The following is a 22,866-nucleotide window of genomic DNA, read 5'->3' on the forward strand; positions in this document are numbered from 1 at the left end:
TAATCAGAGATGTGTGTAATGATAAGCAATACCAGACGCTACAGCGACCCCTTCTTTTAACCCTGTAGTGTGTAAGAAAAGGGAGCTTCTATCTGCTGTCTTGGCTCATGTGTCCTCAAGCCATAATTCATTTTATTGTAGGGGAAGCTCCACCCCTACCCTTATCCTCCCCTTGTGCATGAGACCCAAGCAGCCGGTGAAGGCAGCTGGGGGGAAGCTGCTCTCCCCCCGTAGAAGGCAGCTTTCCCCCCCGACTTTACCCTAATTCACAGGGGGTCACAACCGGTGCCCCTGGTCCCGCTGCGGGTGTCTGTTCCACGCCGGGACACGGGGCAGTCGCCACCGGACAGCCCGTGAGGCGACAACGGGAGGCGGGGGAAAGGCCGGCGACAACGGGAGGCGGGGGAAAGGCCAGCGCCCCCTGAGCCAGCCCCAGCTCCCGCCGGTCCCTTCCACTCGCTCCTCGCTGGAACTATTCGCCCTCCCTCAGCTCTGGGGTCACTGACCCCAGCCTCGGCACCCTCCCGCCGCCCGGGCGGGCCCCGCCCCCTGCGCATGCGCGCTCTCGTCTCCCTCCTCTTGGGTTATTCCACGCCGCCTCGCAGAGAGGAGGGGGGGACGGCTTAAAACCATGAAAGTTTACCCTCCTCTACATCACTTTTAGGTAGATTGTCACGCTTCTACCTCTGATAAAAACCTTATAGGATTATTTAACAGCGAGTCTCGGTGCGTGGGGCTGAAAGTCAGGGCGGAAAGCGCTACTTGGCATTTTGCCCCCCCCCCTTTTCCTGAGGGTAGGTCGGTCCGGTCCGTCACCTCCACTGCTCCGGAAGGGGCGGGGCGCGCTGGGGTCAGTGCGGGCGTTGGGCGCGCGCGGGGCGGGTGTCGCTGGTCCCCTGTCGCCTCAGCCGCCGGCCCCGCCATGCCGCCGCCGGGCCAGACCCAGCTCCCGGACTGGGACGGCCTGAAGCTCCGCGTGCGGACTCTCATCGCCTCACACCGCGTCATGATCTTCAGCAAGAGCTATTGCCCCTACTGCAATAAGGTGAGGCGGCGGCGGCGGGAGTCGAGTCACCTCGGCGCGCTCTCCCGCGGGGCCTCACGTCGGGCCGGCAGCCGCCGGGACCGGGAGGTGGGGGGGGGGGGCTCTCAGAGCTGCTTCCCTCGTTCGGCCGCGACGAGGAGGAGGAGGAGGAGGAGGCAGGTCTGGCGCGGCCCCCGTGCGAGGCGAGACTTCTGCCCTGAGGGCGCCCGCTCGCACGCCTGGCGGCCCGCCCAGGGCGGGGGGGAGCACTCGGAGGGAAGCGGGCTGGAAAGCAAGTGTTTGCGGGGATGCTGCTCCTTGTGACGGCACCCTTGGGATTTAGAGAGTGCAGAAGGAGCGCTGTATCCACGCCGCTTCAGTTAAGCACAAGGTGCCACCCCTAGAAAACCCCCTTATCAGGCTTGCAACGAGGCGTAGATCCGAGCTGGCGTCCTTGGTAGTTCTTTCCCTTTGCCGCGTGAGAGAAGGGGTGGATGGATGTGTGGAAAGTTCCGCACAATGTGCTTGTTCCTCGGTTAAACAGCTTTTCTATCTGCTACTGGAAGGTCAGGGTGCTGGTTTTGTTACTTTCTTACTGAAAGTTTGAGCACCACGTTGCTGGTCAACTTGGGAAAAGTTGCATCCCTGGGGAGGGATAAGTTTTCTGCTCCTTTTAAATTTGAGGGAGAAGGCTGACTCTGTACTATAGAGTGTAAGTTCTATATGCTGACCATAATTTGTGTTTTAAAAAATCAGCTATTGACTACTTGTGACATTTAAAGAAAAAAATCTTTCTAGTCCTTTTTATGGATCAATATCACAGGGTGGCTGTAACTAGTGGGCCAGAGTCTTTAAACAGGATCTTCATTAAAATTTTACAATACCAACATGCTATAGGCATACCCCGTACAGAATCTGTGTGTGTAGACATTGTGATTCTTGGATGTTTACAAAGAGCGTGTTACGAAAAGTTAATTAAACCTCATAATACTGTATTTGATGTGGCCATGGTGGAACAGCATAGTTGGAACTGTGAGATCGAGTCCTGATGTTCCTCAGTGGAACCAACAACCAGGAAAACACTCAGAAGCTGCACTCCCGTGTGTAGGTTAGGTTTAGTTCCAGTAACTCTTGTGAGGGAGGAGATGTTATGACCCAGTTGTACAAAACTTAAATGAATATATGTAGTCTCACTTGCAGCTTAATTGAGGTTTTGGGAAAGGATACTTCTGTGTATGAGAGGATAGGCAAAACCAATGCCTTCACTCTGAGAATGTTTTGGCAGAAACATAGTATAGCAATAGTAGGCAGTTCAAATCCTTCTAAAATTTGCTTACTTATCAACTTAATGGAATTTTTAGCAAATGAAGGGTTGGAGTCTTGCTCAAGTCTATTCCAGTTGACAAGTGTTATCTGCTGTTGAGGAGAAGCCTTTTTGTTGAGGACTTTTCCATTGAGAAAGACTTAAAATACTTAGTCGTGCCTGCCTGTATTGCCCTGTGTGCTTTTAGTGGTCTTGATTGCTCAAGTGTTGATATGCACAGCACTCAGTCCAGTGTTTTTGAGATTATACAATGGCATAGTAATTTTTTAAACCTTGCAGCCTTTTCCTTCATCTGTTTTTGGTATTGCAGTAGAACTGGACTACCACAAGGAGCTTAAGGGAAAAAAGACTTGACTGTAGTCCAGTAATTAAATTCCAGTTTAATGTTCCTTCCTGCATTTGTTCAGAGATTCTCTATTAGGCAGGATTACTCGTTTCAGGAAAACGATCAGATATGAGGAATATTATCTTTCTTGTCTTGGAAAGAATGAATATTTTGAGTAGGAGGGCCCTTTCTCATGGCCCTTTCTAGGAGGAAGAGTTGAAAGACCCTCTATGAATATTTGTGAAGGAACAGGTGTTAAACTTGAGGTACGGTGAAAGGAAATGCTGATTACTCAAGTAAGCAGATTTCCTTGACTTACTTTCCTGTTTGGAACAGAAGAGAAAGGTAATATAATGTAGAAAACATGTACAAGAGGTATATATTGCAGAGGGAGAATTAGAAGAAGAAGGTTTATGAGATGGAAGCCACACACGAGACATCAAGTGATAAAACAGAAATATTTGCAGCAGTGTGAGTATTAACAGTCCCTCCCACAGAAGACTTAGAAAACAGTGAAAGGTATGAGAGAACAATGGGTAATGCAGCATTCTTGCTAGCTGATCTAGTCTGTAGAATTAATGAAGTGGATATAATTTGAAAGTGTAGCTACAGCTTGGGTGCTTAGCCTGTAATTGCATAGTTTTGAGTTCTTAAAGACAGAAGGATATGAATAGTGTGCACTATGTCTGTGTTTTACTGTGGATGGTTGTTAGCAATGTGCTTTTCATAGGGTTAATTGGAAAACTGATGATGTTTAGCACTAGAGCGGAGAACACTCACGCTCTAAAAGGACCTAATTTGGGGGGTGGGAAGAATTCTTATTTCAAATGGAGGTAGCCACGGCGGAAGAAAATTAAAACTGCTTTCCTTCAGAAAAGCACTGCAAATAAATCCTCTAAATGAATTGAGTAGATTCAGTTTCGCTAGTAGCATGACTAGGCAATTGTGCTGTTCTTTTTCTGCAAATACAATTTATTGTTCAATTGATTCAGCAAGGCAGTAGTGGAGAGGGGGTGGTGTTAGAATGACTTCCTTGTCATAACTTAATTAGACTAGTTCTTTAATTTCTTACCACCCTGAAAAGATTTAATATTAAGGAAGATAAAAATTCATAAAGAAAACATAGTTTTTTAGCATGAAATATTGCCAAGTCTGAACACTTGTGATATGTTGAAATTATTTTAAGAGCAACAACTGTAGTTGCATAGAAGTTGCAGGTTGTTCTGGTTATATGTTCTATATTATATATTACCAATTACATTCTGCAACCACAGGTGTTTCTGGTCATTTCAGCTGGAGCTATTATGGAATGTTAGCTGATATGTGAAACAGCAGACCTAGGACATACTGTTATTACTTAACTTTACTGTATGAAGCTTATTTCAAACCTGCTTAGCTATCGTAGTGACAGAAAGCATCTCCAGGAGGAGTTTTTTAAAGTGTTAGACCAATCTCTGTTACAGATAAATTATCTACTGTTTAATTAAATATCTGGAAATTTTTCTAGTCTCTCTAGTTTTGTAAAAACTGAAAGGGTTTAGTAGGTAAATGAGGCCATTGCATTGGTCAGAAGTAAAGTAAATGGTTGCATCAGGGACCATGCAACCTATTATCCTGTCCCAGACACTTGTTGGAGAAATTACGTTTTTAGGATTAGGGTATAAGGAAAGAAATTTCCCAGTATGCTCCTGAAGTTTCTAGCACTGTGTGGCTCAGGAATTTCTTGACCTGAGTTTGTTAGTTTTACTGAGTTAAAAGTTTTCAGTTGACATTAGTTGGTCTATTAACTCTTTTGATCTCCTTTCAATTTTGCCTTTTACAATGTCAGGTGGCAGTAAGTTCTCTGGTTTCTGTCTTGTATGGAGGTTTACTTTTCGTTTCAAAATTGTGTTCTGGTAAATGCAGTTGTTGCAGTTTGCTCCAATGAGTGTTTCTCAGAAATCATTTCCTGTTAACCTTATCTAGATATTACTCATGATTAGTGTATGCTATCTTTCTACTCCTCCTAATCATGTTTTTTTCCCAAACAGAAATAATCTGTTATCTCTTACCTGTATTGAAGATTTCATAACTGATCATATACTTGTTACTTTTCTTTCTTTCTTGCATTAGCACAACCCAAGCATGAGCTATTCATAAGTATAGAGTGCAATAGGTGCTTCTAATTAGGATGCTGACATTTGTCTGATTTTTTTTCTCTACTCCATATCCTCAGTAGAGAACAAAAGTTGCCTAAATGCTTTGTCTTAAATGTGTCCTTTCTTGAGTGTAATCCTCTCTTGTTCTACTAATGTTCTCTATTCGGTCCTCCCCCTGCCAGCTGCTGTTGCAATGTTTTAACAGTTTTTATTAATAAAAAACCACTAATGGAAACTTGCCTGTTACTCTGCTGCAAACCAAAACGGCAGCCAAGTAGCTAATTTTGTGACTTCCCTCCAGATTCTTAGCTTACCACTTCATAGTAGCAATTCCTTTAAGCTTTGCTTTTTAGATCTTTCATGGCATTCAGCTTGGGCTTTGTAACAGCAGTTGCAGAGCAGGAGGTCTGGAACGGTTCCACTGCTGTTTCCCTTTCAGTCTGTAGCCATAGTTGTTCCAGTAAGCAAGACTGAAGGTGATGGTGAGTTTAGGCCAAAAGTTTTAGGCCACTGGGATGATTAGAGGACAGGAACCCGGGATGTGTGAAGGAGCTCAGGTTGCTCAACCTTGAGAAGGCTGAGGAGGGATTTTGGTTGCTCTCTTCAGCTACCAAGTGGGAAGGGAACCAGACTCTTCTCAGCTCAGAGTTGCAGTGAAAGGACAAGGGCCAAATACAAGTTGCAATGAGAGATACTCCAATGAGATAAAATGGAAATTCTTTACTGTGAGGATGGTCAAAACATTGGAACAGCCTGGAGAGGTTATGGTATGTATCTCTGTCCTTGCAGATGGGTATTCAGAACTGGAGTGGACTGTGCTTGAGTAACTTCAGCAACCTTCACATTTGGCCCTGCTTTAAGCAGGGAGTTGGATCAGATAGTAGTAACGCTGTATCCTGTGCCATGAGGTATAGCATTGTCCATCTGGAAGGGCAGTTCACAATTTCAGTATTGCCAGTTTAACAAATAATGGTGCTGTAAAAATCTCAGTTCAAAAAGGCTACCTGATTTGAATCTGACAATGCTACACTCTGTCCATCTGGAACTGATATTAGAAAAACACCCGGAACTCTGTCAGGGAGAGGAGGAGGGGAAAGCAGTAAATATCAACTAAGTTGTCACTTAAGATGTGTTTTTTCCTTTTTAAGACTAGGCTTGTGTATAGAGTTCTTTTATTTATTGCTGACTTCTGGATGCATAAAACATGTTTCTAGGACGTGTTTTAGTGATACTGTATCTGAGTTTATTCATGGCAGTGCAGGAGAAAAGCAGCCTTTTAAGGACAAAGCATCTTCAGAATGCTTCTCCTGCTTAATGGGGAAGAATAGCAATTTAAAAGATTAAAAAATGTAACTGTTGCGTTCTGATATTAACTCCCTTGATATGTCACAAGCAAGATATTAATGATTTAGTAAAACAATGGCAAACAAATTAGATCCTGGAGGCTGAGTCAGACGTTATTAAACAGGAAACCAAAAATCAGAGCTGGGAAAAAATTCAAGAGGTCATCTTAGTTTTGTCCCCTGCCTCAGAGTAGGAGAAGCTATAGTTCAGACACTTCTGACATGTACTTTGAAGACACTCACTGATGAAGGTTGTAATCTACGTAGGCATTACATTCCAGTGTCTTGCTGTTAGGAAAAACTTTTCCTGAAGTCTAATCTCAATCTCTTGATGCAGTTCAAGATCATTAGTTGTTATTCCATCCACCACTGTTGCTTTTATTCTTTGAGGCAGACAATTATTTAAACACAGCCATTTCTTTCCTCATCTTTTCTGTGTTAAACCCAGCTCACTGACTCCTTAGAGTAATTGTTCTCTGCTTGATCTAAAACTTTTCTGAAGTACAGCAACCAAGAGTGAATGCAGGGCTGGTAGGCATGAGCTGTCCTAGTGCTGAGTACACTTGGAGAGTGTTACCTTTTTCGCAGCTTTTTATAGTGCACTTTTTTTAATTGACTTTACAGTGTTTTATTTCGCATGTTATCCTCTACTCCCCCCTTTTTTTTTGTACTGTCAAGGAACGTGGCCGCTACTTTTCTCTCTTGATGTTTTTCTAAATGGCAGTTATTCTCATGGCTTTGGTATCTGTCAGGGATGGAGAAGTCTGCAGCTAAGCAAATCATATATATAAACTTTTCTTAAGGTAATGAAACTTGTGTTGGAAGGTTACTGTGATGTGGGATGCTTAATCTGAGTGCTGTTAAATAACCTGGCTTTAAGTGAGGAACATGCAAAATGTAGTAATGCCAAACTTTACCAAAGCCATGTAGAGCCAGGCCCTCGAAGCATAATAACTGAGACTTAGAAGTTACCCGTGTATGTCCAACAATCAAGTTTCACCTTGAGCTGTGTGTCAGATCTTGTGAAACCTTTGCACTGGCATCGTGTGTTTCTGTTGTAGGTGAAAGAACTCTTCCGCTCTCTACACGTGGAGTACTATGCTTTGGAACTTGATGTAACTGGTAAGCAGAAGAAAGAAAATCTATCACATGCTGCTTAATGTAACTAAAAATGGGTGACTGTGCGTGACTCCTTAAGCTGTCTTGAACTAACTGGAAGATATATAAAACAATAAAATTAATTGTAGTATATGCAGAGATAAAAGCAATTAGGCTTCAGTGTGGATTTTAATACAGGGTGTGTTTTTAATATAATTGAAGGCTTTGACTCTGTACAAATCATCAGCTCATAGAGGATGTGAGATCTGATTTCTGTCTGAAGAGCTCTGTCTTTTGGGAAAAGCCTGTGGTATATTTTTCTCCTCCCTCAGGGTCTTTTGTGGCCTTAGATGAGTTGTTAATGTTTGACTTGGTATATGGGTGACCTTCATAGGGAAAATTGCCGAGTCATTGGAAGAAAGGGTAAATTCCAGTACCTTGGCTGTCACTAGTTTGAGGTGTTTTTTTAAAGCCCAAGCTGCTTTAGTTTTAGTACATGTGTAGTGCCTTATGCATATATGTACATAATGCATGTAGCTCTTAATGTAGTTTTAGGAACAAGTAGTTTCTAACATAATTCTTGATAAACTCTTAATTGCACTTTAAGTTGTTGAATGTGTATTATCAATTTTTTTCTGTATAAAACTTAGTTTCCAATGCTTTTTTCAAGTGCTAATGCTTTTTTGAAGTGTTTGTCCCTAAGCAGTGTTTTGGAAAAATGTACTTATTGATCCATAGCATCTCTTCTACTTTTTGTTAAAGTTGTAATACTGTGAACTAATTATACCCCAAGATATGCTAAGTACAATGCGCAGAAATTTTTTTCTGGAATTACTCTTAATAATGTATTTCCCTTGCAATTGCTCTTATTACAGATACTAAATAGATATGGTCTTGGAGTAAAAAGACTTTACTCAAAGTGATTACTGTAAATTCTCATTCCCCCATTTACTGCTGGACAACTGCGGAGAGATACAAATTGAGCTTGTGTGTAGGTGCTGATGATTCAGATGACGGATCAGGTCAGGCAATGCTAATCTTAAAACTAGAAGGTTTAAGGCAGTGTGGTGGGTAGAAGAATTCCTGAAGGTAGCGTTAGGGTAAGTAGAGGAGCATGTTTGTTCTTCCCATACCCATACTCTCATAATACAAAGCTGCTGGGCAAAACTGTGCACTTAAACAGAGCAAATTTCACAACCAGACAGTTCTCATGAAAGAGAAGCTGTCTGTCTGTATGATCTCCTGTGATATCTGGAAAAGAATTTCTGTGTAGTACCAAGTATGATGTTGTCAGGAAGAGACTGATAAGAATCCTGGAAATACAGGGACTAAACTCTTTCAACTTTACTCCTTTCTGTAGAATTATGGCTTGAAGCACCAATTTATCCTTGGTATTTAAGCATGCTCTTTTGAGAAGTAGTTTCTGAAGACTTGCTTATGTTCAGGAAGTCTACAAATGTGATGCTTGTAATAGAATTGTTTTCTTGACAGGCCTACACTATATTGCAGTTCAAACTTTTAATACTTTGGGTTGTTTTAAAAGTTCCCTTCTTGAAAATTGTTCTGTAATGTACCTGTTTCTTCTGTTCTTAGCTGATGGACCCAGTATTCAGCAAGTGTTGGCAGAGCTAACTAATCAGAGAACAGTGCCTAACGTATTTGTGAATGGAACTCATGTAGGTGGCTGTGATTCAACTTACCAGGTAACTTTTCTTTAAAAATCAGCTGGAAGTGGAAAACTGAGTGAATTGCTGTTTGATCATAATTAATTTTTGTGTGACATATTAGACTGGGTGATCTAGGTCAGAGAAGGCAATGTCATTTAGTTTTTGTTTACTCAGAAGTGTGTGTGGTAATTTTTTTTTTTTTGGTCCTCTCGCAGGCTTATCACGATGGATCACTGCAGAAACTTCTTGGGGATAGCAAAGATGCAGAACCCTATGATTATGACCTCATTATTATTGGTGGTGGCTCAGGTGGACTTGCGTGTTCCAAGGTATGACATGAAAATTGCACTAAAGAACAGGTTGTATATGAAACTTCCTCAAAAGTTAATCTCCATTAATCGCAGTAGTATAAACCAGTCTATATTTTGATGATTACTGTTCAATTTGTTAATTAGTGAATCAGTAGTGGTCTAGTAATGTGCTCACTCAGGTGATCATGGTCTGTGTGGACCAGCTATTCAGGTATGTCTATTCAGGTTCCTAATCCTAATAAGTTTTAGGTTCCTGGCTGAGGGTAGAACTGTTTTTTAAGTATCTCCTCTTCATGTGTAGTACACAGGGACTTTAATGCTTCCAAACAGTAGTCTGGAAAACTTAAAGGCTACTCTTGAAGTACTTTTTACTGTTTAGGCTTCAGGATCACCAGTCATCTAAAATGAAGTGCTTTCAGCTGTTCTCTCAAACAGCTGGGTCACTCTTCAGTTCTCTTTCTAGCTGCTTTTTCAAAAGTGGCAGTAGAGATTGTGTACCTGGTACACAATTAGCTGTTGTTCAGGGTGCCTCAAGACCGAAGGTGTGGATTCAGTTTTCTGTTCTACCTGAGGGATTTGAACACACACTTCCCACCTCTCAGCCAGGTATCCTAACCATCAGTTTATGGTTTGGGCATGGTGATGTTATTCTTGACATCACTGGCGATTGCTGCACAACAATGCAGTGAAGAGTGTGACTTTCACTAGATAAGTATAAAGCAGGCAGGAGAAAGTGAGTTGAATTCTTCAGTTGGACATTTTCAGAATGCTCCAGATATTTCCTCACAGTTCTAACCTTGGTGATAATTCCCAGACCGTTCAGAGTGGGAGAGGTCAGGTATTCACAGAATACATGATAGCTGGCTAAACCTTGTTTGAGACAGGATTGCAGTAACCGTGCAGGAGTTCTTAAACAGATTTGAGGCACCTAAATATTTGATCCAAGGCCTTGAAAGATCAAACAGTGGGTAAATTCTATCAAGTACATTCCTTGGACAGGGTATCACTAGATTATTCAGGTTGGAATGGACATTAGGAGGATGTCTAGTCTAAGCTCCTGCTCCAAGCAGGGTCAACTGTGAGGTCAAACAAGGTTATGGAGGACCTCATCCACTTGAGTCTTGAAAACAGCTGGAGGTGGAGATGGCACAGCCTTTCTGTGAAACCTGTTTCACTGTTTGAGCGTCCTCATGGTGTGAAAGTTCCTTATCAGGTCTGAAACTCTCTTGTTTTGACTTACAGCCATTGTCTTTTGTCCCTGCACTATTTGCCAGTGTGAAGAGCCTGGCACAGTCATCTTGATGACCTCCTCATAGGTATTGGAAAGTTGCTGTTGGGTCCCCTCCAAAATCTACCTTTTCTCTAGGCTGAATGTGTCAAGTTCCCTGACCCTTCTCATAGGGTGTGTGCTTCAGCCCCCTGAGCATCTTGGTGGTCCTCCATTGAACTGTCTCCAGTTTATTGACATCACTTTTCTTTCATTCATGAACATGCTAAGTCATTCCTGCCCTCCTGAGAGAAAAGGCGATAAATATTTCTTTGGGTGAGGTAGAAGAGGATCATAGGCTGATAAGCTCATCTCATACCCTCTTCAGATCATGGCTTTCGGCAGCGTAGGATGATATGGATGCAGCATTGAACATAAGCATCCATTCAAAGTTTGGAAGAAAATAATAGTTTTTGAGAGATTTGAATTTTTGTCTAGTGAAGGAGGTAGAAAAAACATATATCATAATGAGACTAACTAGCAAAGGAGCCTTTTACTAGTGCTAAGTATATTGTGTCCATAAATGAGTGGACAGGCTTTTGTGGTCAGGCAAAAGTTCAGTAATGCTGACTTGTTGTTCCATCTTTTGTAGGAAGCTGCTGCCTTGGGAAAGAAGGTAATGGTATTGGATTATGTTGTTCCAACGCCTCTTGGAACCTCATGGGGTAAGCCTCTGTTAATTTGTATTTTATGATGTTTGAGTGCCAGTGATAGATACTGAGTTGTTAAGATAGATTTGTATTCTTAGAAATTGTGGCTGAATTCCTGTAATTCTGGAACACAGATAACAATTCCTGGCCTGCCTGCTTTACTGGACAGTTATTTCTGTGTTGTGTATTGTGTTCTTTGTCAAATGTTGTTCTAGTTTTGTTCACTTTCAAATCATGTCTGACTAGTGTGTGTGTGCATGTTCACGTTCTCATGTTTGGAGGTTTTTTGCCTTTTAGTTCATCTATTTCATGGACAACTGATCTAGGCTACTTCTAGAACAGTATGACTATATGGCTATGCATGCCTCACTTTTCCATAATTAAACACTACTGCTGTCTGACCTTGTTAATACTATTGGCAGTTGAGAATGGGTAATGAACTTCATGGGTCAAGTTCTATTGAGTCAAGGTATGAATGTCCTTTCACAGCTAAGATTTCAAACAAATACATATCTCAAATACCACACAATAGGTGATACTAAACTCTAGGAACTCTGGGCTTTTTGCCTTGCTTACCTGCAAATCTGACTAAAATCTGAAGTATTCTGGGTCTATGTTTAAGACAACACACTGTACTCTTGATTCAGTGAGTCAAGTAACATCTTAAACTGAATACAAACTTGTAAGCTTAATGTGTTCATTGTATTTTAAAATGTCTCTTACAACAGAAAATTCATGTTACTTGTGTGGCTATAGCAAACATCAACTGATACATGGGCAATTATACAAAGCACATGAGAGGAAAAGCATAAATGTCTTGTCACACAGGTAATAACATGGTTCTTTCCATCTTAGGACTTGGTGGCACATGTGTAAATGTAGGTTGCATTCCCAAGAAGCTAATGCATCAAGCAGCACTTCTGGGTCAAGCACTCCAGGATTCGAGGAAATACGGGTGGGAGTATGAAGAGCAAGGTTAGTAAGAACAGAGGACAGACCAAGACAGTGCACGGATGAGACTCTTGAGTTAAGATTGTTCTTGTACTTTGGACTTAGTAAACTAGAGGCAGAGCTCAGTAGTTCTCTTAGGTGAATCAGAAGCCATTGTCCCTGAGTCATAGAGACGTTTAGGATTGAAAGTTAATTGTGTTTTGTTTGCTATATTATCTGAATTAAATGAGAGAACTTCTAGAATAAGCTTATTTCAGATAGGAACAAGTCAGGTAAATATTAGCATAGTAGAACAAGACTTTAATATGTATCCTCATTACTGATGATAGTGATGTTTTCTTAGCATGATGTACAAAGAATAAGACTTAAGTTTTTCTTTAAGGGTGTATTGCACTTTGATTTCTTTAAATATGAAATTAATGTCTTGTTTCAGTTAAACACAACTGGGACATCATGGTACAAGCAATTCAAAACTACATTGGTTCTTTAAACTGGGGCTATCGAGTGTCCTTAAGAGAGAAGTCTGTGACATACCTCAATTCTTATGGAGAATTCATTGAACCACACAAAATTAAGGTATGTGCTGTGTTTAAAACAGTTGGGAGAGAAAACTCATGTTCTAAAACTGCCTTTTAAAATCCAGCAAGGAAAAGGCTTCATCTTGACACTGCCAACTTAAGTTTACAGATAACCACATTACTCTTCCGTAACAGTTAGAAAATTCACAAACATTGTGGCATGTACAAGTACAATAATAATTTGATCCAGTAACTTATTTCTAATAATTTGATCCAGTAACTTATTTCTAATAATTTGATCCAGTAACTTATTTCTAATAATTTGATCCAGTAACTTATTTCTAATAATTTGATCCAGTAACTTATTTCTAATAATTTGATCCAGTAACTTATTTCTAATAATTTGATCCAGTAACTTATTTCTAATAATTTGATCCAGTAACTTATTTCTAATAATTTGATCCAGTAACTTATTTCTAATAATTTGATCCAGTAACTTATTTCTAATAATTTGATCCAGTAACTTATTTCTAATAATTTGATCCAGTAACTTATTTCTAATAATTTGATCCAGTAACTTATTTCTAATAATTTGATCCAGTAACTTATTTTACAAATGATTTTTTAACTTCAGTTAACTTATGTCTTGCATGAATAGAGTAAGGTTTTCTCAGTTGCTGACTTCATGACGGAAGTCAGCAGCCTGAGTGGGGAGGGGGAAAAAGAAAAGCTTTAGCTGATTTTTCCACTTGGAAAATCTTCATGCTAAAGCATAAAAACTATCGAAATTAAATTTGGACTGAGCAGTTGCATAGAAGTGCTGCTAGAACCTTATGCTGTATCAGCATAAGAACTAAACTGTCAGTTTTGCAAGACAAAACATGTGCTGGCAATCTTGCTGTAAGTGATCATGTTGTAGCAAGGTTAACTTAGAAGTGCACATTGAAGACAACTGTTTGATTCAGTGGGTGTGATTATGTTCAATATGAGTTCATGAAGCCAGAACTACGAGTTTCAAACCAAGAGACCAGCACTGAAAACATAATAGTGGCTCAGTTTGCCTCATCTGCTAACTGTTCTAGTGTCCAGGTATGCAGGTCATCTACTTAAGTGTCCTTAGTCTATAAGTGAAGGAGAAGAGAGAGACTTCCAGCAGGAGGTTGGACTAGGTGACCTCCTGAGGTCCCTTCCAACCTGAGTTACCCAATGACTCGAGGGGAAGGAAGGGTCCCTTCATCCATGGTGGAAAATTACTAAAGAGCAAGAATGAAGGTTGGATTTTGAGATACATTGGCAAGATGAAATTTCCCAACACCAAGGGCTTCTAGAGGTTGAATGAATTTGAATTCATTTAAAGTTGGCTCTTTGTCCCTCCGAAATCATGTAGCTAAATAGTTCTTTTCTAATTTCTACATTAGTCTAAGAACTAACTGATGTTATTCTGTCACTAACATTGTGTTTGCCTTTTATTGGAAGTGGGGGGCAAAGGGGGCTGAATTTGTTGTGGCTTTTTATAACTTGAAAGTAAGGTTGTTGTGAACAATTCAGTCTAAATGAGTAGTTGAAATGGGCAGGATTTAAATAGTAAAGGATTTTAAGTGCTCTAATGTGAAAAAAGCCTGATAGTTTGTGATTGAAACGTATTGTTCTTCAGTGACCTGCATGGCTTCTCTAAATGCATTAGTTCTTGTTTGAAATTGCTTGTTCTTGAACATATCTACAGTATTTAAGGGGAGGATTATGTGCTTTTTTCTTTAAATTTACAACCTGTTCCTATGATAAAGACTTCCTTAACTGTGTCTATGTAAACAGGCAACTAACAGAAAAGGACAAGTAACCTATCATACAGCAGAGACTTTTGTCCTGGCAACAGGAGAAAGGCCGAGATACCTGGGTATCCCTGGAGATAAAGAATACTGCATTACAAGGTGAGGTGAAAGGGCATAATAGACCAAACTTTGTCTGCTCTAGTGTTTGTGTTGAAAGAACCTCGTAACTTCCATTTCTTTTCTTTTTAGTGATGACCTCTTCTCCCTGCCTTACTGCCCTGGCAAAACTCTAGTTGTGGGTGCTTCCTACGTGGCTCTAGAGTGTGCAGGATTTCTTGCTGGTCTAGGTCTAGATGTCACAGTGATGGTGCGTTCCATACTCCTTCGGGGCTTTGACCAAGAAATGGCAGAAAAAGTAGGTGCTCACATGGAAACCCATGGTGTAAAGTTCATCAGGAAGTTCGTACCTGTTCAGGCAAGTGCTTTCTTTAGGTTTCTTCTCTCCATGCAGAATTACTTAACATTTATTTAATTTAACATTTAATTACTTTAAACAGCACATGTAGAATGCATGTGCTGTCTGGGAAGGTTTTGGCTCGGTACAGGAATAAATGTTTTATGAGATTAACCTTTTTTCACTGCTGAATGGTAGATTAGTAGGTCAAGGTTTGAAGTGACAGTGTAAGTGAGCTCTGCTGCTTAAGGTCATTCTAAGCTTACAAATATTTATACAGGTTGAACAGCTGGAGGAAGGCACGCCTGGAAGACTGAAAGTGACAGCAAAGTCTACTGAGGGATCAGAAATCTTTGAAGAAGAATATAACACTGTAAGTGTTTCTGGATTTGAAATAACTGAATATAGCAGCACATGAAGATGTATTAAAATACTTTAAAAGTGGTTCAGGGAAAAAAGTAAAAGGAAATTTGCTTGAAAAATTGTTCACATAAATTACTGGCAGAAAAAAGACATGCAAATTCAATATTCATCTTCAGTTGAGCCCTGTCAGCAGAGTGGGTGAAACTTTACGTGCCTGGAATTTAGTTCATATGATCAGAGTTGTGGCTTCTATTTTTGTTCTGATATTAATGTTTTGCTATTTGCATCTCTGAAAGAAGTTGCACAGGGAGGAGCCTAAACTGTTGGTGGCTCTTTCAAAAAGTGTTTTGAAAAGTTAGTTCAATCGTATGTTTTTTTCAGAAAAAGACCAAAAGACCAAAATGCTGATTACACTTTTCTTGCATAAAACTATTGCATTTAATCTTGGGTTTTTTTAGGTTTTGATAGCTGTTGGTCGTGATGCATGTACCAGAAGTATTGGTTTAGAGACAATTGGTGTCAAAATCAATGAGAAGTGAGTATTGCTCAACACCCTTAAACCCCTGAACATGTTTTTTTTTATTTTTACCTCTTTAACAATACCTAATGATACTGATGCTTTTTTTTAAAATCCTCACTTTTATACCTGGCAATTACATGAACCTTTAAAACCTTTCTCCTCCTGTATTTGAGTACAGTCATCCATTAACTCCATTTCTTTAATATATATTTCATAAAAACTAATCTGAGTTAATACCTACTTGCTGGCCACTGTGCTTCGGGACTAGTTTTATTATATTTGCAGTTTCTAAGTAAATTAAGCAGTTTAATATTGTTAAATTAAATGTTTTATTCAGCTCATGTGGCCACTTAATCTATGGATTTAAAGAGGCAGCAGACTACTTGTTTCCTACAGATTTAACTTTTTTCTTGTTTTCTCCATGGTGTCAGTGCAAAACTGGTGCAAAGGAGGAGGCAGGATTATGTTGTTCAGGAGAAAGAAAAATTAAGATCAGGTTGAAGCAGCTAATAACTTACTAAGCCAACTGACTTAAACATGTGAGTGATATTGCAGCTCTTTTCCCATGGGGAAAGTGTACATTGCAAGCTGTATAATAACGGAGTAAAAGATCCTAAGTGCAAAGATGTCTGAGTAACTTCATTGTAATCATACATGCACTGTTGTTCAGGTCAAAACTGGCCCACTGAATTCTGACTTCAGCCCTGTGTCAGAGTCGGAGGTAATTGATGTTCTGAAGAGTTTGCAATTGAAGTAGAAGAGGTATGAGCATATTTAATAAAATGTGCTCAGTAGTTAGAATAACGTCTTTGTAGCTGAACTTCTCCCCCGTGTTGGTTTTTTTTTTTTTTGCTGAGCTCTGAGGAAGGCTGTGATACTGAACTCTATATTCTCTTTTAGGAATGGGAAAGTACCTGTAAATGATGAGGAACAAACTAATGTGCCTTATGTTTATGCTATTGGAGATATATTGGATGGAAAGCTTGAACTTACTCCAGTCGCCATTCAAGCAGGGAAACTGCTAGCCCGCAGGCTTTATGGTGGTAGTTCCACAAAGGTAAAGCTATAAGAACACAACTTCAACTTATTTCTATGCTTTTTGCCTCCAAATTGCAATAACACGAGTTGATTTGCCCACTTGACTGTGGGCACTGCCAGCGTTTTGTAAAAAAAAAAAGTGCTAATACAACTTTTCCTGTTATGTACTGTGGAGAATTTAGTCTAAATACAAATTTTGTTTTTTATTTTTAGTGTGACTATATCAATGTACCAACGACAGTGTTTACTCCTTTAGAGTATGGCAGCTGTGGGTTAGCTGAAGAAAGAGCCGTAGAAGAATACGGAAAGCAAAACCTGGAGGTGAGAGCACTCAAGGCTTGTTTAACTTGTAGCTTCAGAATGTTTTTCTTAGGTCTTGCTGCTTTATGCTCAAGGCATAGTGGTAAAACAAGATTAAAGGTTGGCTAGATAGGTCTTTGGTGGTGAAAGTGTTGTCACCTGGCTAACAAGGTCTTGGACTCCCAGAAATCCAGGACCAGGCTTGATACCATTAGAATTGTGTGTAGCTATTTGCATGCTGCTGAGAAGCATTTGACTTCAGATCAAACTCAGGTTGCAAAACTGCAGGTGGCTTTTTTGTTGTTGTGATTTAAGGACTTATTGCTGGGTATATTGAATTCCTGGGATGAACTGTCTATTTTCTGCTTGTTCACAGTACTTGAATTGGGAATTAATTTCTTCCTGACATCATCTTACGGCTATAGTAGCATCAGGCATAACTTTTCTGTTTTATGATCGTTTTTGTCTTCTACACTTCTTTAAAGAGTTTCCTTAAAGCTGTTTGCATGCCTTGTGTTTAACTCCTTACCTCTTTCAAATACGCTTAGCATTATTTAGCTTCTGCTGTTAACTGTTTGCAGAGAAGGTTTAAACTTGTATTAACTAGATACTAATTTTGTACTACTAAATCACTACTTTTTCTGAAAGTATCATCTTAAAATGCTGTGTCTTATAGCTGTTGCCATTTTCATCAAGTATTTAAATCAGGGGCACATGGTTTGAGTCAAGTCTTCCTCTACTGACTTTTAGAGGATAGACTGCTTGGGCCACTGGGAACAAAACTCACTGTCTTGTCTAGTACATGTTATGAAAATCTAGTGAGTTAAATGTCGAACCACCTATTTGAAAAGGCATTCAGTCAGGCGTAATTCTAACTTTTAATGAATTCATCAAATTCTAATGGTCTTTTTCTTATCCTCCCAGGTTTACCACACTTTGTTCTGGCCACTTGAATGGGCAATACCAGGCAGAGATAACAATACTTGTTATGCAAAGATTATCTGCAGTAAACATGACAATGTAAGTCGCAAGCTGGAATGGACATGCTGAGTGTATTCTTGAAATTCCTTTTTAGACCAGTCAAAAGACTAGTATCTTTTATTTGGCCAGCTCTACCCCTTCTGTTAACATGAGTGTTTGTTCTAAGAGCTCTAATCATTTGATGGGTTTTATTTTGGATTTTTCTTGTATAGGAGCTGTTTGAGCAAGTGGGAGCTTTATACATTATGAAACTTCATCCTGAGTTCCTATTTAAGGATAGATTTGTGAAGAATTTACCAGGGTTTTTCTTCCAAGTGGGTTTTGAGTAACTGTACTATCTGGTGTCTTGATTTAGGTTTCTGGACTTTGTGGTTTTTGCCCTTTGCAAAGTGCAGAGTTTTGTATGTTTAGTAGAAACTTGGAAAACATATGTTTTGGTCCTAGAAAACGGATGAGAAATGGGAACTTCTAGCGGTCAGTAGGTTCTTGTTGCAAAAAAGTGCCAATGCTGTCTGGTATTTTTCCCTAAAACTATCTGGGAGAACAGATAAGCAAAAGAATTTTTTTCTTTTTTTGGTGCTTAAAATTACTTTGGAGAGACGGAATGATATGATGAAATAGCATGGCGTTTAAGCTAAGAGAAAAGTAAGCTTTCTCTTTTCCTTATTAGCCCACCTAACCCTTTTTCAAAAACTTCAGAAAGGCTCAAAAGTTCTGCTTTTATTGGAGCTTCATTGGAAATAATCCAAATGAAAAGAACACCATGGAAGGAGGGATTTTATTTAGATTTCTATGTGAGAGGTTTTTTCCTAGGATGCTGGAGGAGAATGTAAGGTAAATATTGTATCTAAACTGCTTGAATTATGAGAAATTTGTATCCTATCTTGTGAATCATGGCCAGACCTGGGCTAGAACATCTCTGAAGGTATGGGAACATCCCGGGAAAATGTTTTTAAACACTGTTTGTATCTCTCTTGATAAACCAATTAATGAAGCAAATTGAAACAAACCACACCCATTTTAAACTTATTTTTATAGCCTACTGCCATTGCCTACAGAGGGATAGCTTGCTCAAAATTCAAGCCTATAATGTTTTCACTTTCCTTCTTGTTAATTGCTTGGGGAGGAAGGGAAGGGCCAGTGAAGCTCTTCAGTATCAGATTTTTAACAAACAGGTCCTCTACCTGACCTAATTTCAATGTAGAATAATAATTTTAAACCTGAACATACTAAACATACTCTATGTCTATAAAATCATAAAAACAGCTGACAAAACTAGAATCTGTTCAGTTTTAGGCAGTACCTTTGAAATAGTGCTATGCAATGATTTTAAAACTCATTTTAAAACTTGTTTCATTCTGCTATAACAGACTGAAAAGAACTGCAGAACTACTTTCTTTGGAGTAGAACATTTTGTGAACATTCTCTGCTATTGACCTGCTTGCAGAACATATATTTTTAGTGGAGTGGGAGTTACATACTAGAGCTTTTGTTAAACTTTCCCTAGTACTAACTCCTGTTTTGTTCTCACCTGTCTTAAAGAATCGTGTGATAGGATTTCATGTTCTTGGACCTAATGCTGGTGAAGTTACCCAAGGTTTTGCTGCTGCAATAAAATGTGGTCTCACCAAAGAATTGCTTGATGAAACAATTGGTATCCATCCAACTTGTGCAGAGGTAAGGGAGAGGGGGGGCACAACTTGATTTAAAACCTGCTTTTGAAGGTGGTTACCTAGATGCAAGGAAAGAATACTGCATTGTATTTTGAGATTTATTATTTGCTTAACTTCTAACCATAAGATGTTGACATGTGATAGAAGATGTGTTAATTGTGTGCTGCAACTTTATTTTTTCTTGTAACAGCTCAAATCTAGTATTGTTACTTTACAAGAGACCAATAGCCATGTGGATGATAATGCAGAACAAAGATAAATAAGCTGTTCTTTTGGTGTCTTCCAGGTGTTCACTACAATGGATATTACAAAATCTTCAGGACAAGACATCACTCAGAGGGGCTGCTGAGGTTAAACCTGCTGTTTTACATGTTTTCATGTTGTGCACGCTTGGTTCTGTGGAAGCCCTAACACATCCAACTGCTTTGCAGCAGAATAAACACTTGCATCAGTACCACTGTACGTGCTGCAGCTGGGAGCGGTGCCCCTGGGAGGCTTCCTCAGGAAACAGCGTTGCAAATGGAAACAGTAAATCAGCAGGGAAATCTGGAACTGCAAATCCTGACTTTGCTTGGAATCAGCACTGCTGTGCTTTTTTGACGTTCTAGCTCGGAACCTTATTGTGAGGTGAGCTACGACTGATGGCTGCCATGCAAGGTTGGGAGATTTCTTCATCTGGTCAGATGACTGAACTCCTCCTGAAGGAAATTCTTAAGTTGCACAAATTAAAGCTAATGCTTCTAGGCTCCAGTGTCTTGTACAAATGCCTGAGATAGCGAACAAATGTATAATTGAATGATTCTTGCCAACAGTTTACCACTGACTGATTTTATCTTTTTTTGATGCATTTTGTTTTACTTAATTGTATATTCAGTTGAGGCAAGATGGCACAAATAGGATGCAGTGTTGAGCTGTGCAGTTCAAGCACAGTCTCCCACCTTAACCAATCTGAAACTTCCAAGTAACCCAAGACATCACTGTTGTTCACATTCATAGGTGTTTGACCTCAGGTGACATCATGTCTTTAAGATAAAAATTTCAGTTGTAGGCATCTTGTGTGTCAGGGTTGAAGAGCAGAAGTGTAAGACCTTGTCGGTTTGCTCTTTTATGGCTGTATTTAGTGCTAATGGTCTCACATTAGAGCTGCAACCAGATTTAAAATATCACAGAACCCAAAACTGTAAGTCTGTACTCTTACATGGAGTATTGAAGTCTTGGAGGAGCAGGGTCTGAGAGTAATCTGTCCCACTGCTATAGTAGGTGCCTGCCCATGATGGTAAGAAGCGTCATGTAGAATTTCTCTGAAGCGTGTGTTGCGGCAGAGAACAATGACTTGGTGTGCTGTCATGCTTTGTGTAGTGTTGTGTACAGTCAGGACTCTGAAGCTTTCTTCCACCCCTGGCGTTCTGCTCTGGGGGAGTCGTGCTTGCGTTTGGCTCTTAGTTTTGTCCAAAGAGATGTTTTAAAAGACTCTTCTGAACACTGTATGATAGTAAACAAACAGTTTTTAACTATTTAATCTATGATGTACCATGGAAATGGAAGTTCAATAAACAATGCATACAACACTTTGGTGTCTGACCTCGTGGTTTATGTTACTGCATGCTTAAGATTTTATTGTGCTTCAATTACATTGTTTATCCCATGCAATACTAAAACCTCTGTAGACTTATGCATGCTGTAGTCTTTCAAATGGAGAAACAAGTTGTCTTGCCATATCTGGGGGCTTGCTCATGAAGTCCAACATGCTTCTATTTCAGTATGCAAAATTCTCTCTGTTCAGAGAGAGCAGTTTTATACCACTTCTGTATAGTCCATAAGATCCTAAATACATGTGTTGTAGTGTTCAGCTGCAGCACAGCTGAAAGATGCTCAGTAGAATCTACCTAGAGCGTTAGCAACAAACCTTGCTGGTGTTCAAATTTAATAACTCTTGGAGACTTTGAGGGTTTGCTATGGGTGCCTAGTAGTACCGCAAAATATTTTCACTTGACAGTGGGGACGCTTGCTGAGCTTCTGGTGTTGCTTTTCTGCAGAGCTCTGGGGAGTTACCTATTCTGGTCTCTTCTAGAAATACTCAGTAGAGCCATCTGCTCACTATCCCTTCTGCAGCAGTGACCTGAAGAGTGGCACTGCCAGTGTTGCATGCCTGAAAGTTTGCTGCTTAATAGGTCAGATAACAATTTCATAAACTTAAACTTAATAGTTTGAAGTAAAGTAGGCATAATAGTAGTGTAGAAGTGACCTTAATCTCTAAGCTGAAGTGGATGAACCAGAGACTCAGGGTGGACAGCAGATGTTACAGACTTTGCACAACATAAACAGCTGAAATGAAACTTAGTAGTGAAGCATTCAGAAGGCTTTATCTCATGAGAAACTGGATAGTAATGGCAAAGTTTACCTTGTGTAGCCATATTATAAAGGAAGTGAAGGAGGAAACAAGTCAATGATTACTTCCTGAATTTACTATTAGTAAGCACTAATTGAGTTTTATTTCAAATTCAGATTTGATTTGCAGGTTCAAGTTAATTGAGCAATAATTACCACTTGCGTATCTGTAACAGTGTGCTAATTGCAGATGTTCCTTATGTCAAAGTTGCCCAGACTGTCAGCTCTTTCCAAGTGATGCTTTACAAGCATTGAGCACTCTCCACAGTTAGTCTTTTTACTCTCCAGTTAAAATATACAAGTAGCTAATAGCAAGAGCAGTATTTTAAGTGAATGTGTTCTTTGTGTTTCAGTAGGCTCACATGTAAATTAAAAGGTGCCATGACAAGACATAGTTAAGAGCCAAAATTTTAAGCTTGACAGTAGTGTTAAAGGTAGAATATGAGAAGTAAAAACATGTAACAGCCAATAAATACCCCTGAACATAGAGTCCGACATTGGTTTTGCAATCTTTTTTGTTTGGTCTGTGACCGAGTACAATAAGTAGAATGGCTTCCTGCTTCAGTCTTTTCTAAAGTATCTTAAGTGTTCTACATCTGGAGCCTAGCTGCTATGTGACACTAAATGCTCAAGTTGTTGGGGCTCTGAAGTACTGGGGCTGTATTGTGTCTCATCCTCAAAGCCTTCTTTTGCCCAGCACCTTTCAAGCTTGTCGTATTTTAGTAACGCATTATTTATAAAACTGAAAATAAATTTTAAAAAAT

The 22,866-nt window shown here is 39.8% G+C and overlaps 1 protein-coding gene across 1 annotated transcript; it reads left to right on the forward strand.

Annotated features, from left to right (window-relative positions):
• The first annotated feature begins 853 nt into the window (after positions 1-853).
• On the forward strand, positions 854-21,282 carry TXNRD3 (thioredoxin reductase 3). Its single transcript, XM_074878833.1, has 16 exons — positions 854-1,045; positions 7,216-7,276; positions 8,846-8,955; positions 9,135-9,248; positions 11,090-11,162; positions 12,003-12,122; positions 12,532-12,674; positions 14,429-14,544; positions 14,635-14,860; positions 15,120-15,212; positions 15,661-15,737; positions 16,623-16,779; positions 16,974-17,081; positions 17,985-18,080; positions 19,584-19,718; positions 20,001-21,282. The coding sequence occupies exons 1-16, from the start codon at positions 923-925 to the stop codon at positions 20,061-20,063; spliced, it is 1,815 nt and encodes a 604-aa protein (XP_074734934.1). The 5' UTR covers positions 854-922; the 3' UTR covers positions 20,064-21,282.
• The last annotated feature ends 1,584 nt before the right edge of the window (positions 21,283-22,866 follow it).

This window comes from Strix uralensis, chromosome 10 (genome assembly GCF_047716275.1).
Source record: "Strix uralensis isolate ZFMK-TIS-50842 chromosome 10, bStrUra1, whole genome shotgun sequence".
NCBI classification, from domain to species: domain Eukaryota; kingdom Metazoa; phylum Chordata; class Aves; order Strigiformes; family Strigidae; genus Strix; species Strix uralensis.